Here is a 17,219-nt window from a genome sequence, read left to right on the forward strand (position 1 = left end):
CCCCAGCCATGGGGGAAGGTGCTTGGCCAAGGCCAAAGGAGGCTTCCTGGCTGCCCTGCTCCCCTCGGCCTGAGGTGCTGAGAGCTCTGCAGCCCCTGCTGCCATCCCATCTGCCCAGGGCAGCACCAGAGCCCCGGCCTTGGGGCCCTCAAGAGCTGCTCCTGCTCCAGGCCCAGGGCCCATGCCAAAGCTGGGACAGCAGCCACAAAGCTGTGCCCATTTCTGTTCATTGCTGCTCTCACGGGGATGGATCCTTAGCCACTTGGAGGTCGCTGATGACTTTTACTTCTCCAGAGGCCTTGTCTTTTTTGAGCTCTTCACTTCAGGAATTCAGTGAGAAAAGCTCATAAATATTGGTTTGAAACACCTGAACAAGAAAAGCCCATGGGAATAATTGAAATTTTCAATTCTTATGTGGTTAATTAGAAATATTTCAGAAGTGTATTTAAAGTGAATATGCTATATTGGAAATAATGCGGAGAGAATTGTTTTGCCTGTTTAAGTTTTCTTTACCTTTTATAGATTGATATCAGCAATGTCCAATAAATATTGGGCCCCAGCACCTCCTCATGCACTCTGAAGAGATATGAAAATCAAGACCCTTCATGGCTGACAATCAATCACACTTTGTCCCTATCCCCTCCCCACAATTTCCTAAACCCAACCCCTGGCACTCAGAGCAGCTGAGGAATGGAGTCACATCCAGGGGTGTCCCCAGTGCTCAGGATTGGGGACAGATCAGTTCAATCTCTTTATTGCTGATCTGGATGAGGCCATTGAGGGCACCCTCCGTCATTCCCAGGTGAGCCCATGCTGGGTGGGAGTGTGGCTCTGCTGGAGGGCAGGAAGCTCTGCAGAGGGATCTGGACAGGCTGGAGCCAAGGGCCCAGGACAATTGGATGAGATTCACCAAGACCAAGGGCCGGGTCCTGCCCTGGGCTCACAACCACCCCAAATCCCTGGTCATGCCCTGCCCATGATCCCCCAAGCCTGTCCTGTTTCCTTCATCCCTGCATTGCCAGGGACTCTCTGTGACAAGGGAGCTCTGCTCTGGGGATGGAGGGAGGTGCAAGTACCACCACTGGAGTGGGAACCACAACTCATCAGGTTTGTGTCCTTTGGGGGTAAGGAAGGTGAGACTCAGAAGCACAGAAAGTTTCTCTTCATGGCCAACAGACCATGGTTGAACAGGACACAATTTAATAACAATCACACTCTTCCCTGAGCTAAGTGCAATGTCCCAGCAGTGCCTGATGAGTCCACCATCCACAAGGGATTTCCATACTAAAATTAATTTTAGACAAATGTGATCCTGTAATAGATATAAACACAATTAGATTCTTGTATCAGGATGCTCATCCTGGAGTGGGGACAAAACAGCTCCAACAATTCCTGATTTGCAAAGCTGTCACTGGTGGATGGAGAAGGGAGGTCAGGCTGCTCTTGGTGTTGAGGAAATGCTGAAACCAGCCTGACTCATTTCATCTCCTCCTGTCCTGGCTGATCTCCCCTCTTTCCCCTTCCACCCATTGGCTTTTGTCTCCCACCAGGCCCCCAGTGAAGAGCCTGGCTCTGTGTTCTCCATCCCCTCCTTGCTGGCACTGCCAGGCTGGGATGAGGAGCCCCTCAGCCTTCCCTGCTCTGGGCTGGACAAGCCCAGCTCCCTCAGCCTCTGCTCACAGCCCAAGGGCTCCAGCCCCACCTTGGAGGCCCTTCCCAGACCCTGCTGCAGCTGCCAGACATCTTTCCTGCCCTGGGCAACCCAAGCCAGGCCACAGTGACCTGGATAATCCCCATCCTTGATGTGCTGGTCACACAGCCCTGGCCCCTTGTCCCCTGTCAGGCTCTGGGGTGGATCCTGTGGAACATCCTTTGCTGGAGGCTGTGGCTCCAGGTGGGCCAGGGGGATCCCGGGGGACAGGGACCCCGCTGGGCATGGACAGCATTGGACTTGTTGGGAGAAACTGTGAGGGGGAGCTGGGGCAGAATGACCAACCCAGTGACCTGACACAGCCCTGCTGGGATGTCACACAGCCCCTCTGGGATGTCACAGCCTGCTCTGTGAGCTCACAGCCCCTTCTCTAATGTCACACAGCAGGCCTCTGATGTCACAGCCAACTCAGTGATGTCATAGTCTGCTCTGTGATGTCAGACCTCTGCTCTGTGATGTCACAGCTGGCACTGTGATGGCACAGTTGGCTCTGTGATGTCACAGAGGCAGTCTGTGATGTCATAACTGCTCAATGACCTCACATCTCCCACTCTGTGATGTCATAACCCACTCTGTGACCTCATGTTACCCGATGATCAATTGCCTACACCAGGTGAGATGACACCTGGAGCTTGTTCTCCACATCCCCAGGCCTATAGAAACCACACAAGGCCCATTGTGTGAGAAGGGGAACTGGAAGTTCAGCAGCCTCAGGGTCCTGCCAGCTCAGCCAGGCCCACTGGAACATTGGGGTCCACAAGCACCAGGGACCACCAGAGAGACCTCCAGGACAGAAAAACACTTGGGTAAAGGGGAGGGGAAATATGCTAATGATTTTGGGGAAATGATTATCATATGTGTGTTTAGTCCAGGACAATCAATTAATATGTGTGCAAAATAAAGAAAATAAACAGAAACTTTCCTGTACTCAGCATGCACGGCTTTGGGAGGAGCTATCCCCCGTGCATCCAGCTGAATAAAGAATGCTGCTTCTTAATGCTACACTGGGGTTAAGGAGTTTTCTGTTTTACTGAATTTTTGGTAACACTCCCACTGCCAAGGAAAGCTCTGTCTGCTGCTGTTCACAGACAGAGAAGGGCTGGGGGCAGATGTGGGGCTCAGAGGCTGCCTGGGGCACAGTGACCATGAAATAATCAAGTTTTCAATGTTCTGTGAAAGAAGGAGGGGCAGAAACAAAACCTCTACACTGGAATTAGGAAGGGCAGACTTTGGCCTGTTTAGGATGCTGATCTGGGGAGTAGCAAATCAGGTACTGATTATTTTAAGGGAAACACCCTTAAAAACAAAGGGGTCCAGGAAGGATGGACACATTTCAAGAAAGTAATCTCAAGGGGGAAGGAGCAGCCTGTCCCAGTGTGGCAAAAGATGAGCTAGACAGGCAAACTACTTTCCTGGCTTCCCATGGAGCTTTTGTTTGAACTCAGTGGAAAAAAGGACCAGCAATGCAGGAAGAGTTTAAGGATGTCATTCGGTTAAGCAGAAACAAAAGGAAAGAGGTGAAAGCTCAATTAGAACTTAACTTGGAGACTTCTGTAAAGAAATAAAAAATATTTAAAAAAAAATTTATAAGAAAAGGAGGGAGAAGGAGAACCTCTACTCTTTTTTGAACACAGTGGAGAATATAATAATTAAAGATAAGGAAAAGGATAAGCTAATTAACATCTTGTCTCAATTTTCAATATTAGGACAGGTTTACGTCAGGACAAGTGTTCTCCTGAGCTGGTAGATGGGCACAGGGAGCAGAACAGCCCCCTGCAATCCAGGAGGAAGCAGCTGCTGACCTGCTGAGCCACTCAGATGCTCACAGGTGTATGGGAGCAGATGGGATCCATCCCAGGGGGATGAGGGAGCTGTGGATGAGCTCCCCAAGCTGCTCTCCATCATTTACCATCAGTCCTGGCTCAGCAGGGAGGTCCCAGAGCACTGGAGGTGCCAGTGTGAGCCCATCCCCAGGAAGGGCTGGAAGGAGGAGCTGGGGAACTCCAGGCCTGTCAGCCTGACCTGGGTGCCCGGCAAGGTTATGGAACAGATCACCTTGAGTGCCATCACAGGGCACCCACAGGATGGCCCAGGGATCAGAGCCAGCCAGCTCAGTGGATTTAGGGGTGGCAGGTCCTGCCTGACCAGCCTGGTCTCCTTTTATGCCCAGGTGACCCACCTGTGGATGCAGGAAAGGCTGTGGATGTTGTGTGCCTGGACTCCAGCAGAGCCTTTGACTCTGTCTCTGACAGCATTCCCTGGAAAAGCTGCAGCCCACGGCTTGGGCAGGTTCCCTCCTGGCTGGGAGATTTAAGAGCTGGCTGGAGGCTGGGCCCAGAGAGTGGTGGGGATGGTGCTGCACCCAGCTGCTGTCCAGACACTGGTGCTGTGCCCAGGGATCTGTGCTGGGCCCAGTCCTGTTTAATATCTTCACTGATGATCTGGGTGAGGGGATCGAGTCCAGCATTCACAAATTGCAGATGGCACCAAGCTGGGTGTGAGTGTGGATCTGCTGGAGGGCAGGACAAGAAGACCCAGCCTTAAGCTGCACCAGGGGAGGCTCAGGCTGGACAATAGGAAGGAGTTCTTCACAGAAAGGGTGAGTGGGAACTGGAATGGGCTGGCCTGGGGGGAGGTGGCAGAGTCACTGTCCCTCTCCAGTGGCACTCAGTGGCATGGTCTGGGTGACAAGGCAGTATTAGGGCATTGGTTGGACTTGATGATCCCAAAGGTCTTTTCCAGCCTATTTGATTCTGTCATTCTCTGATGATTGGGACACTCTGGGGCCATTGTGACACTGCAGGGCCTCATGGAACTAAGAGGACCATGGTGACACCGTGCAGCCCCACAGAACCAGGGGTTCATGGTGGTGCTGTGGGGCCAAATGGACCCAGGGAGTGCCCCGTGACACTCTGGGTCCTCGTGGAACCACAGAGGCCATTGTGACACTGCAGGGTCTCGTGTAACCAAGGGGTTTCACCATTTTGACACTGCTAAACCAAGGGGACCATTGGGGGACTGCAGGGCCCAGTGGAACCAAGGGGCCATTCTGACACTGCGGGGCCTCATGGAACCAAGGGGACATTGTGACACTGCAGGATCCTGTGTAACCAAGGGGCCACTGTGACACGATGGGGCCTCAAGGAATCTGGAATAAAGCTGTGACACTGTGTGGCCTCATGGAAACAAGGAGTCCATTGTGACACTGAGGGGACTTGTGGAACCACAGAGACCATGGTGACAGTGTGGGACCTCATGTGACCATGGGGCCATTGTGACACCCTGGGGCCCCATGGAACCAAGGGGAACCATGGTCACATTTTGAGGCCCCATGGAAGCAAGGAGACCAGTGTGAGAGTGCAGGGCCTGGTGTAACCAAGAGGCCATTGTGACACTAAGGGGCCCCTTGGAACCAAGGATATCTTTGCAGATGTCACCAGGCTGGACCTGAGTGTTGATCTGCTGGAGGGTCGGAGGGCTCTGCACAATGACTTGGTCGACTGGATCCAGTGGATGAATCCAACAAGGTGAGGTTTAACAAATCCAAGTGCCAGGACCTGATATTTGGCCCCAGTGCTACAGGCTGGGGACAGAGTGGCTGGAGAGCAGCCAGGCAGAAAGGGACCTGCAGGGACTGATGGACAGCAGGCTGGACATGAGGCAGCAGTGTGCCCAGGTGGCCAAGAAGGCCAATGGCTCCTGGCCTGGATCAGGAATGGTGTGGCCAGCAGGAGCAGGGCTGCTGTGCCAGCACTGATCTGCCCCAGCTCTGCACACAGACATTGCTGCTGCAGCTCCAGAGAAGGGAACAAAAGGGCATCTCTGGAGAAAACTTTGTTGGGAGATCCTTTAGTTCCTTTAAAGCCACTGAGAGCACAGCTCCTCCTTGACACAGTCTGTGGCCACAGGGAAGATGGAGAGACACAAAATAAGAAATGGCTCCAACAATGACATTTATTTGTTGACAATATGAAAAAAAGTAAAACAAAGGAAAAGAACCTCCAAAAGGAAACCAGCAAGAAGTTTCAAAGATGACTTTTATTACAAGTGATTTGCAGAAATTGGCCAGCAGTTTAATGCTCCTGAAACCATCTAGTCCTCAGTGTCCACACTGCAGCCTTGAGCTCCTGGTTCCTCAGGCTGTAGATGAGGGGGTTCAGGGCTGGAGGCACCACCGAGTACAGAACTGACAGGGCCAGATCCAGGGACGGGGACGAGATAGAGGGGGGCTTCAGGTAAGAAAATATGGCAGTGCTGAGGAACAGGGAGACCACAGCCAGGTGAGGGAGGCAGGTGGAAAAGGCTTTGTGCCGTCCCTGCTCAGAGGGGATCCTCAGCACAGCCCTGAAGATCTGCACATAGGAGAAAACAATGAACACAAAACAACCAAAACTTAAACAGCAACTAACAACAATGAGCCCCAGTTCTCTCAAGTTGGACTGTGAGCAGGAGAGCTTGAGGATCTGTGGGATTTCACAGATGAACTGGCCCAGGGCATTGCCATGGCACAGGGGCAGGGAAAATGTATTGGCCGTGTGCATGAGAGCATTGAGAAAGGCACTGGCCCAGGCAGCTGCTGCCATGTGGGCACAAGCTCTGCTGCCCAGGAGGGTCCCGTAGTGCAGGGGTTTGCAGATGGACACGTAGCGGTCGTAGCACATGATGGTCAGCAGGAAATACTCTGCTGAGATGCAGAAGAGAAAGAAAAAGAGCTGAGCAGCACATCCTGTGTAGGAGATGTTGCTGGTGCCCCAGAGGGAATTGTGCATGGCTTTGGGGACAGTGGTGCAGATGGAGCCCAGGTCGCTGAGGGCCAGGTTGAGCAGGAAGAAGAACATGGGCGTGTGCAGGTGGTGGCCACAGGCTACGGCGCTGATGATGAGGCCGTTGCCAAGGAGGGCAGCCAGGGAGATGCCCAGCAAGAGGCAGAAGTGCAGGAGCTGCAGCTGCCGCGTGTCTGCCAATGCCAGCAGGAGGAAGTGCCTGATGCAGCTGCTGTTGGACATTTGCTGGGGCTGCACATGGGCACCTGTTCATGGAGAAAGGATCGTGACAAGTCAGCAGAGGCTGCTTGGAGCCAAACCTGGGCCATTCCCTGCAGACTGTCCCACTGGGACTCACCCAGCCTTGTTCCTGCTTTGGGAAAACCTTCACCCAGGTCCCTGCCTGAGCTCCAGTTGTGCTGGCTGAGTGTGCCAGGAGCAGCCAGGCCTGTGTGTGGGGGCTCTCAAGGAGCCATCCCTGCCCTGCTGCCCTGGGTTTGTGGCCATGGGGCAGAGGGACAAGGCTGGATATCCAGGATTTGTCAGGGGAATCACTCCTAATGCAGACAGGCTTGATAGCATCTGAACTCCCACTTTTAAAGGAGGGCAGGAATGGATTTTAGGAATTTTTTTCCTATCCATACATCATTCCTGGCTCTCTGAGGTCACAAATCCCCAGCATTTCTGCTGCACTCAGAGTTTGCCACTGAGAGATGGGAGAGGCAAAGGATTCCCTGTGGCTCAGGGAAGGTGAGGGGCTGGATGGGCTTGTTCCCAGCTGCCCTGCCTTTGCACCTTGGGCTGCAGTCAGAGCACAATCACACTCCCCATGAACCCTGGGATAAACCAGACCCTGCCCAGAGCAGAGGGATCCCTGAATGTCTCACCCTCTCTCAAGGTCTCTGGGCAAGGTCTCAGCACCCCCTTGTGCCAAGGACACTCACGGCTCCCTGGGCAAACCCAGCAGCATTTCCTCAGCTGTGGCAGCTCTGCCTTTGCCCGTGGGACATTCAGGGAACTCCCAGAGGCTCTGGCACAGATCTGCACCCAGGAGGGCAGCTCAGAGCCTGGCAGGGCACAGCAAGGAGATCCCTGGCTGTGCCCATGATGGGATCTCAGGGAGGGGGCTCAGCTCATTCCCCTTTCCCAAGGACTGCTTTGCCCACAGCCCCACAGGTGCCAGGGAAGCTTGGACACCCCATTCCCATGGACAGCCCTGCCTGGCAGGAGTGCCAAGGGCAGTGCCTGACTCAGCTGCTGCAGATGCCAGAGCCTCCCTGAGAGCAGCAGATAACAGTGCCAATGTCAGGGCAGGGCAGAACCAAGAGCAGATGTTGTGGTGCTGTGCCTGAGAGGGCAGGGCAGAGACAGCCGGGCACTCAGGACAGTGTTCCCGTGCCCAGCTGTGCCCGGCACCTCCCACACACCAACAGTGCCCTCCTGCCCCAGCCCTGCTCTCTCCAGCCCCCTCTCCTTCCCTGAGCATCTCCCTGGGCCGGGACATTCCCTCCTGAGAGGAGCCTTGTCCCTGCCAGCGCTCACAGAGCCCATCCCAGCCTGCGTGCCCTGGCTGGGGCCCTACAGAAACCTGCCTGTGTGCAGGGCCCTGGCTGGGGCAGGCTCTGTGTGCAGCTGGGCAAGGGCAGCTCAGGAGAGCCCTGCTGGGCCCTGCAAAGGTGATGCTGCTGCTGTGCAGGGCTGAGGAGTGGCTGAGGGCCCTTTGGGAGACTCCCAGCAGAGACACTGATCAACTTAATTTACAGTTCTGCAGTCCCTGTAAAAGATCAAGCATTCCTTTGATGATCCTGTGTGTCCCTTTCAACTCAGAATGTCCTGGGATTCTTGGATTACAATTCCTGCTCTGCTTCTCTCATCCCCTTGTTTTTTTATAATCAAAAGAGAAAAAAATCCCCTTGCAATAGTGTTAGAACAGTAAAGTAAAAACCAGACATTAACTGGAAGTTTCCAGGTGTCCCATTGGGGATGGGGCACACCCGGGCCCTGATTTCAACAATTTATTAAGGTTGATTAATTAGGATATTGAACAGGAACATCCAATAGGAGATTCACTTACCCCAGTTACACATCCCTGGCTCAGTCCATTGGAGTAGGTCCAAGGGCTTCTTTGCCTTCACATTTTGTTATGACTGCTCACATTCTGGTCAAAAACCAAAATGTTCTTCTTGTAGGTCCTCTTCCTGATAATAAGACGCTACAGGATACCATATGTATTTTATACTATATGTATTTCAGGAATGCATTTAGACAGTCACCTTATTTTTCTAAAATCAAAGAAAAAGGTTAGGGAAAATAATAAAGGTAATAAAGGATTATAGTTATAGATGTATATAATAGTAATAGAGTTCATTAAGAGTTTAATAGACTTAAAAAAGGAATATAGATTTATAACTATGTAATAGTAATTTGTAGAGCTACAAATATATGAAAATTGTATAAAATAAAAAAAATCTTTTTGTCATCACCCCAATGTTCCCATCCTTCTCCAAGCAGGAAATGGAAAACACTCTCAGGAAAGCTCCTGATCTTTACAGCATTCCCAGGCTTACCTTCTTTGGGAAGTGCCCTGCGGAGCTGTGCCCAGGCTGGTCTGGAGCTGGGAGCAGCCCTGCCCCACCCAGCCCCTCTCAGCAGCAGCCCCTGCCCTGCTCAGGGCGGCTCCTTCCCCCCAGAGCTTCTGCCCAGCGCTGGGAGCAGCTGCCAGGGCTGGCTGAGAGCTGTCCCTGGCAGGCAGCAGAGTCCCTGCCCCAGCACAGCGCCCTGGGCTGCAGGACCCTGCTCTGCAGGACAGCCCTGGGCACCCCTGGCTGCTCTGCACAAGAGACAATCAGAGAATGTACTCACAGGCTCTGCAGGCATTGGCATGTTCCAGCTGCAGGAGATGGCTCCGGGAGCTGCAGCTGCATTGTCCTGCAGCCAGAGGTTCCTGTGCCAAGAGCTGGCAGTGATTGTGCCCCAGGCACTTCTCAGCCCCTTCCCAGCCCTGACTGATTGAAGCGCTCTGTGCCTCTGTGCTGTGCCCGGGCTGGCTGCAGGCAGTGCCCCAGCCCTGCTGGGCTGGCAGAAGAGCTGCTCATCAAGAGAAATGTGCTTTTGAAGCTCTTCTTGGTGACCAGGAGCTGCCTCTGTGCCAGGAGCCCAGCCCAGCTCAGCAGCACAGACACAGCACAAAAACTTTAATGAGCCCCTCTGGGGCTTTGTGCTCAGGCCCTGAACATCAGTCCCTGAGAGGGAGATGAAGAAATCTCTCCAGAACTCCAAGGCAGAATCCAACTCCAAACTTTCTTGGACTTTTAATGGGTCCCAGAGAGGGACACAACTGAGCAAGTGTCCCCAGGCCCCAGGCAGAGCAGAGAACTGCAGGCAGTGATGACAGGTGGGGACAAAGAGAAGCCAAGTCTTGGTGCCCTGGGGCACAGCAGGGTCTGTGCCAGCAAGGGCTGGGAGGAGACACCTTGTCCTGAGGCCCTGGGGCCTCCTGGCACAGCCCCAGCCAGGCTGGGCACTGTCAGCCCCTTGTGCTGCCCTCAGCATCCCCCCCTAGCCCACATCCCAGTGGCCTCAAGGATCTGCTGCAAGGAGTCCCTGGGGAGCCTTGCTCAGCAATGGCCCTGGGGGCTCCTTCATGCTCCCTGCAGGGACTGCAGGTTTTTCAAAGGACTTTGGGTTTGCCTTTTGCCTTGGAGTCTCTGAGAGTTTTGTGCAATCATGGCCTCCAATTATCTGCTATAATTAGCCCCTGGAGAGGCTTTGTCAGTAACAACACTCAGTGGGACTCAGTACTTCAAGGTACTTCAGTTATTTGAAGGTACTTGATGTTTCCCTTTTGATACAGACTCTGTGAGAGGTTTGTGCAATCATGGCCCCGATTATCTGCTTTAACGAGTCCCTGGAGAGCTTTGTACTGACACTCAGTGGGGCTCATTAATGCCTTGAGATACTCAAGGTTTTTAAGGTACTTTATGGATTTAAGAATACTTTTAGATACTTTTAAGGAATTTTCCTTCCCACACTGAGTCTCTGAGAAGTTTTTGTGCCATACTGGCCTCCAATTCTCTTCTCCATGGAGTCCATGAGGAGCCTGTGTTGGGTATCTTCCCCCTTTCTGTTTTACAACAAAGATGGAACTGAAAGAAGTTTGTAAGACTTTCTAAAAGCATCCAAACAAACATGCGACAATTAACAATACAACAACAACCACTAAGAGAATTACTCGTTCTGTTTCAGCTAGACATCATCCATCCCTTGAATCCCTTGCATTGGAAGAGTTTATTGAACCAGTGTTTGTTTTCCACTTGAAGATTCTTAAACCCTTCTTTCAGTACCTGAATGCGCTTGTGGATTGACTGGCTGTGGCTGGAGAGGTTCATGCAGCACATGCCCTCAGAGTCTACACAGCCATGCCCATGTGCCCAGAGTAAAAACTCTATCGCTGTTCTGCAAGGTGGCGTGTCTGATGGTCTCTGTGTCTGAGAGCAGCCCACTCAATGTGAGGGAGGCAGCATTGATTTGCTTACTTAACAGGCACCCAGGATGGTCTAATTGTCCTAAAGCTTTAGCTGCAGCCACCCAAGGGAGTCCAAATTGGGGGTGCTACCATCTGACACCTGGATTAAAGCTTTCAAAGCCATCTCTTTGATATCATCCAATACTTCTCTGGGGATACCTGCTGCTTGATCATCTGGTAGGCTGTGTTGTCCTTCTCCAGCTAGATGGTTGATTGTCAATTCTGCCCTTGCCTCATTATTAGCATAGTCTGCTATTGTCATGGTTTGACACTGGCACAATGCCAGTGCTTCTATGAAGATACTTTCTCTCTGGTTTCTGCTGTGAGATGTGACCAGGAATAAGCAAAGCAGGCTCTTACTTAGGGAAAAAGAACTAGAACTTTATTAACTACTCTACAACTACAGATAAAAAGGAACACACACAGGAACACACACACAGGGAAAATGAAAACTTCACAAGTGCATTTCCTCCTCCCCCTACCAAATTTCTAACACAATACATTTGGTTCTTCAAATCACTAACTCTCGGTCTAGCACTACTTTTTAGACAATCAATCTTCAGTTCATCAAGAGGAGAGGAGTCTTTCTTGTGCTATGGGCTTCCCCTGGAAACACAGTCGAAGTCTCGTGTGTTTCTGTGTCACTCGTGGCACCGCCCGGAGTACATCTGCCGTCGTGACTTCTTCTTTTTCATGTCCAGTGCTCTCACTACTGAACACGGACCAGAACTGCTTCTAGGGTTGTCTTTTAAGGATGCTCTGTCCCGATCTAAAAAAGGCACAGTCTCTCTTTTGGGACACCTGTCCCCACAATCTCTCTTTTGGGACACTTGTCTCCTCTATATTTTTTCACCCCCTGGGGCCGAGGGGCATCAACACTGAGCAGTCTCTGTATCACAAACAATCTCTCTTTTGGGACACCTGTCCCCCCCATATTTTCACCCCCTGGGGCCGAGGGGCATCAACACTGAACTCTCTTGGTTCTGAGGCCATTGCCTCCCCCTAGAATGCAGTCTCTGTATCACAAGGAACATGGTTCTGTCCATGGCTATACAAAAAGAGTCCAGCAAAAGCCACTCCATCATCTCTTCTCACTAGGATTCTTCTCTATTCTTCTACTATCTCTCACTCGCCCAGACTTCTCTCACACTGGCCCATTTCCTTCCTCATCTTCCACTCTATCTTCTAGAAAAGGTCAATGTTCTGTAAAGTTCTCATTCTCTAAAAAGGGGTTAAAAGCTCCTACAAGCGGCCGGCTGAACCCTCCCCTTCTTCTCCGTCCCAGCCGTGCTGCCGGCACAAGTCCATGTTTATCTAGTCTCAAGGTTACAGTCCCAGACAGCGGCTCTTTCTCTCTCTCTCTCTGTGTCTCTCAGGGGGGGGGCTGCCCGATGGCTCCCGGTGTCTTTCTCTCTCTCTGTGTCTCTCTTCCACTCTTCCACCCCCGGGCTCAGGCCTACCTCTCTCGGCCACATGGTTTTCCCCTCCCCCTGCCCAGCCAGCAGCTGGGCCGGGGGAGAGACCCGAACTCTTTCCCGCCGGAAACTCAAGAGGACCCTCCCAGGGGAGAGCTCTGCTTTTAACTCCGTGTTCTCAGAGGCGTGTCCATGTCTCAATGGTCAGGTTAAATGCCAATATTAAAGTCTAAATATCCATTGGCTAAAAACACAGCATCTCAAAAAACACATTTCTTGTCAATCCACTACATTCTACTCTTCGCTTCTGAGAACACACTTTCTAAAATTATTAACAAAATTACAAAACACTTCAACACTTCTACAAAACAAGAAAACTTTCATCTCCAGATTTTAACTCAATATATGCTTTGTTCTTATTCTTCTTTGGTCTCATCTCACAGCTTTACTCACAACTCTATCTTATCATTCTCTCAAAATTCGATTCCCGGTCAGGGAACCAAAAATGTCATGGTTTGACACTGGCACAATGCCAGTGCTTCTATGAAGATACTTTCTCTCTGGTTTCTGCTGTGAGATGTGACCAGGAATAAGCAAAGCAGGCTCTTACTTAGGGAAAAAGAACTAGAACTTTATTAACTACTCTACAACTACAGATAAAAAGGAACACACACAGGAACACACACACAGGGAAAATGAAAACTTCACAAGTGCATTTCCTCCTCCCCCTACCAAATTTCTAACACAATACATTTGGTTCTTCAAATCACTAACTCTCGGTCTAGCACTACTTTTTAGACAATCAATCTTCAGTTCATCAAGAAGAGAGGAGTCTTTCTTGTGCTATGGGCTTCCCCTGGAAACACAGTCGAAGTCTCGTGTGTTTCTGTGTCACTCGTAGCACCGCCCGGAGTACATCTGCCGTCGTGACTTCTTCTTTTTCATGTCCAATGCTCTCACTACTGAACACGGACCAGAACTGCTTCTAGAGTTGTCTTTTAAGGATGCTCTGTCCCGATCTAAAAAAGGCACAGTCTCTCTTTTGAGACACCTGTCCCCACAATCTCTCTTTTGAGACACTTGTCTCCTCTATATTTTTTCACCCCCTGGAGCTGAGAGGCATCAACACTGAGCAGTCTCTGTATCACAAACAATCTCTCTTTTGGGACACCTGTCCCCCCCATATTTTCACCCCCTGGGGCCGAGAGGCATCAACACTGAACACTCTTAGTTCTGAGGCCGTTGCCTCCCCCTAGAATGCAGTCTCTGTATCACAAAGAACATAGTTCTGTCTATGGTTATACAAAAAGAGTCTAGCAAAAGCCACTCCATCATCTCTTCCCACTAGGATTCTTCTCTATTCTTCTACTATCTCTCACTCGCCCAGACTTCTCTCACACTAGCCCATTTCTTTCTTCATCTTCCACTCTATCTTCTAGAAAAGGTCAATGTTCTGTAAAGTTCTCATTCTCTAAAAAAGAGTTAAAAGCTCCTACAAGCGGCCGGCTGAACCCTCCCCTTCTTCTCCGTCCCAGCCGTGCTGCCGGCACAAGTCCATGTTTATCTAGTCTCAAAGTTACAGTCCCAGGCAGCGGCTCTCTCTTTCTCTCTCTCTCTCTGTGTCTCTCAAGGAGGGGGCTGCCCGATAGCTCCCAGTGTCTTTCTCTCTCTCTGTGTCTCTCTTCCACTCTTCCACCCCCGAAGTCAAGCCTACCTCTCTCGGCCACATGGTTTTCCCCTCCCCCTGCCCAGCCAGCAGCTGGGCCGGGGGAGAGACCCGAACTCTTTCCCGCCGGAAACTCAAGAAGACCCTCCCAAGAGAGAGCTCTGCTTTTAACTCCGTGTTCTCAGAAGCGTGTCCATGTCTCAATAGTCAAGTTAAATGCCAATATTAAAGTCTAAATATCCATTGGCTAAAAACACAGCATCTCAAAAAACACATTTCTTGTCAAACCACTACAGCTATTAATTGATTTAGTGAACACTTCCATCCCCCTTCCCACAGGGTGTATTCTGTAGGTGACAACAACATGGTCATAATATATTTTAAATCATAGGGGGTTAAGATGTGCTGTAAGCATGGCCCTCATTAGGCCATTGAAACAAGGTAAGTCCTTCCTATGGTCTTTAGCTGCCCTACACAGATCCTTGATTTCCCCGTAAACCAATGGTTGATACCTGGGATTCTGCCCCCTTCTTCAATACGAGGGCAACAAGGAGTTTTGAGGCTATTTGCCAGTCTCCTTCCTTAACTGGAGGCATTGCCCAGGGTGGAGAGGATGATTGACAGTGGGGGCGTGACCCGCAGTTGTGGGGGTGGAGGCTGGAGGTTCGTTCAGGGCGGAAGAGAAGGCTGTGGTAGCAGGAAGTGGAGGAGCCAAGATGGAGGGAGGATGGTTGGGCTCCTGTGCCACATTCGGGCTCCTTCCATCTTGAGTCTCCAGGGCATGATGCTCCAAGACCGCGTGGCCATTGCCATCTTGGACCATTTTGGAAGGTCTGAGAAAGGCAGGTTTGAGGGGAGGTCCCGTGTTAGCAGTGACCAATGGATTGAGTTTTCAGCACACTGCTTGCTGGTGAAGGGTCTCAAGGATGGTGTGGAAGATGGGGAGCATGCAGGGTGCCACGGGGTCCATTTTAATCAAAAGGTTGTACAATTTAACTCCCACTGAGTCCCAAACTTCAGTGGTATGGATTTCATCAGCAGAGGCATCTGGAAAATTTTTACTGATCCACCTCATGATTGATTTTAATTCGTTCTTTGAAAATATTTTGTCTTGATCAGTGAGAATTAACTTAAAGCATCCATATGCACTCCTTTCTACTTTGGACATCTGGCTGCCCATTTTTCTCTTTCTCCGTCTTAGGGGGAACAGCCACCAGAACACATCAAATCAATAATGGGACTTGGGTTCATATTGTAAAAACACTGTGGCAAAATGGGCAATAAATGTCTTGCATTTCCCCAAACCCACCTGCAATCCTATGCAGGTGAAACCATTGTTGTCCCTGCTGATCCTGTGCAAGGTCCTTTGAAGCAACGATGAATCCGCTTGGCCTGGCACTATAGTAGAAGAAATGTATTGTACTTGAGTATCTGTATGGAGGCTTTGCCCTGGGAGGTCCCGGCTGTCCTTGATGGGCTGCAGCTTCGATGTCCTTCATTGGGCTGCAGCTGTGACCAGTGAGGATAACTGGGATAAAAGCGGGCAGGTTAACCGGTCTGGGAGAGCCTTGGAGGAGCCCTAATCTAAGAGAGAACAACATGCAGAAGAAGGAGTCCATGCTGTGAATATCTGCAGCCATAAGAACACGCCAAGGAAGTATGGACTTTAGAAATCTGATAACAACAGTATGGGACTCCAGAAATAGAACACCAACAATGGGTAATCCCGACGTGATAGTTGGTAGAAGATGAGACAGCCAAGAACTGTGTCAGCCAAGAGCTGCAGATAGTTGTCAGAAGATAAGACAGCCAAGAGCTGCGAGAGAACATAGCCTTTGGGTCAAGGACCTGTGAAAGAGTATGGCCTTTGAGCAAAGAGCTATGTGTGTTGTACGTGGCCTTTGAGTCATGAAGAAATGTATATATTGTACTTGAAGTATTGTATATAAAACCTGGTTCTGTAAGTAAAAGAAAAGGGGGAAATATAGTAGAGGAAATGTATTGTACTTGAATATCTGTATAGAGGCTTTGCCCCTGGAGGTCCAGGTTGTCCTTGATGGGCTGCAGCTGTGATGTCCTTCATTGGGCTGCAGCTGTGACCAATGAAGATAACTGGGATAAAAGAGGGCAGGTTAGCCAGTCTGGGAGAGCCTTGAAGGAGCCCTAATCTAAGAGAGAACAACATGCAGAAGAAGAAGGAGTCTATGCTGTGAAGATCTGCAGCCATAAGAACATGCCAAGGAGGTATGGACTTTAGAAATCTGGTAACAGCAGTATGGGACTCCAGAAATAGAACAACAACATGGCGCAATCCAAAATCCTGGGGAGCACTAGCCTATCCATCAGCTAACCCCAGCTGACGTGACTGACACAGGGAGCCCTGAGCGTCATGGTCCCTGTTTGGGCGCCAAAGGTCACAGTGAAGGTGGCTGCGACAAACCTCTCTGGTTCCCTGACTTCAGGGCAAGGGTTGCGGAAATGAAAAGGAGCAGGATCAATGAGGTTGTTTAAAAGGAACTTAATTAACAGGGTGAAAAACAATAAACATGGAGAAGTTGAGCACAGTATGAGGGGCAGGATCCAAAGACCCAAAACAAAGGGGAGCAACAACATAGACACTTGGGGGTAGAACACTCTAGAACAATAACCATATAGGAGAAAGAAGTAACCAATAGGGGAATAGAACCTAGACAAGTTAGCATAACAACACTAAAGGATTTTTAGAGAACTTTCAAGTTCACCTTAATTTAAAAAAATGGCTCCCAGGGCTTGAAACTCATGCCCAATTCTTTTGGGGTAAAATCTGGCTGACTCTGAGTTACAGCCAGGCTAACTCCCACACTGCTGCTTTGCACTGGCTCCTTGGGACCATGTGGCCCAACAGAGCCACAATGATGTCCTTGGTTCCACGGGGCTCCATAATGTCACAATGGTGCCTTGGATCCATGGTGCTCTGCAGTGTCACAATGGCCCCTTCATTTCACAAGGCTCCCAAAGGTCACATTGGTCTCCATAGGAAGGAAACCACGGAGCCCCCATGTTTCAGGAGCTGATGAACAGCAACCACCAGAGGCCAAGGCAAGCCTGACCTGTCTGTCCTGGCAGGTTTGCTTGGAGCAACCCTTGGATATTTGAAATT

At 50.6% G+C, this 17,219-nt stretch overlaps 1 protein-coding gene across 1 annotated transcript; it reads right to left on the minus strand.

Annotated features, from left to right (window-relative positions):
* Positions 1 to 5,784: 5,784 nt before the first annotated feature.
* On the minus strand, positions 5,785 to 6,717 carry LOC118701036 (olfactory receptor 14A16-like). The gene has a single exon (XM_036405607.1). The coding sequence runs from the start codon at positions 6,715 to 6,717 to the stop codon at positions 5,785 to 5,787; it is 933 nt and encodes a 310-aa protein (XP_036261500.1).
* Positions 6,718 to 17,219: the final 10,502 nt, after the last annotated feature.

This window comes from Molothrus ater, unplaced genomic scaffold (genome assembly GCF_012460135.2).
Source record: "Molothrus ater isolate BHLD 08-10-18 breed brown headed cowbird unplaced genomic scaffold, BPBGC_Mater_1.1 matUn_MA120, whole genome shotgun sequence".
Lineage (NCBI taxonomy): Eukaryota > Metazoa > Chordata > Aves > Passeriformes > Icteridae > Molothrus > Molothrus ater.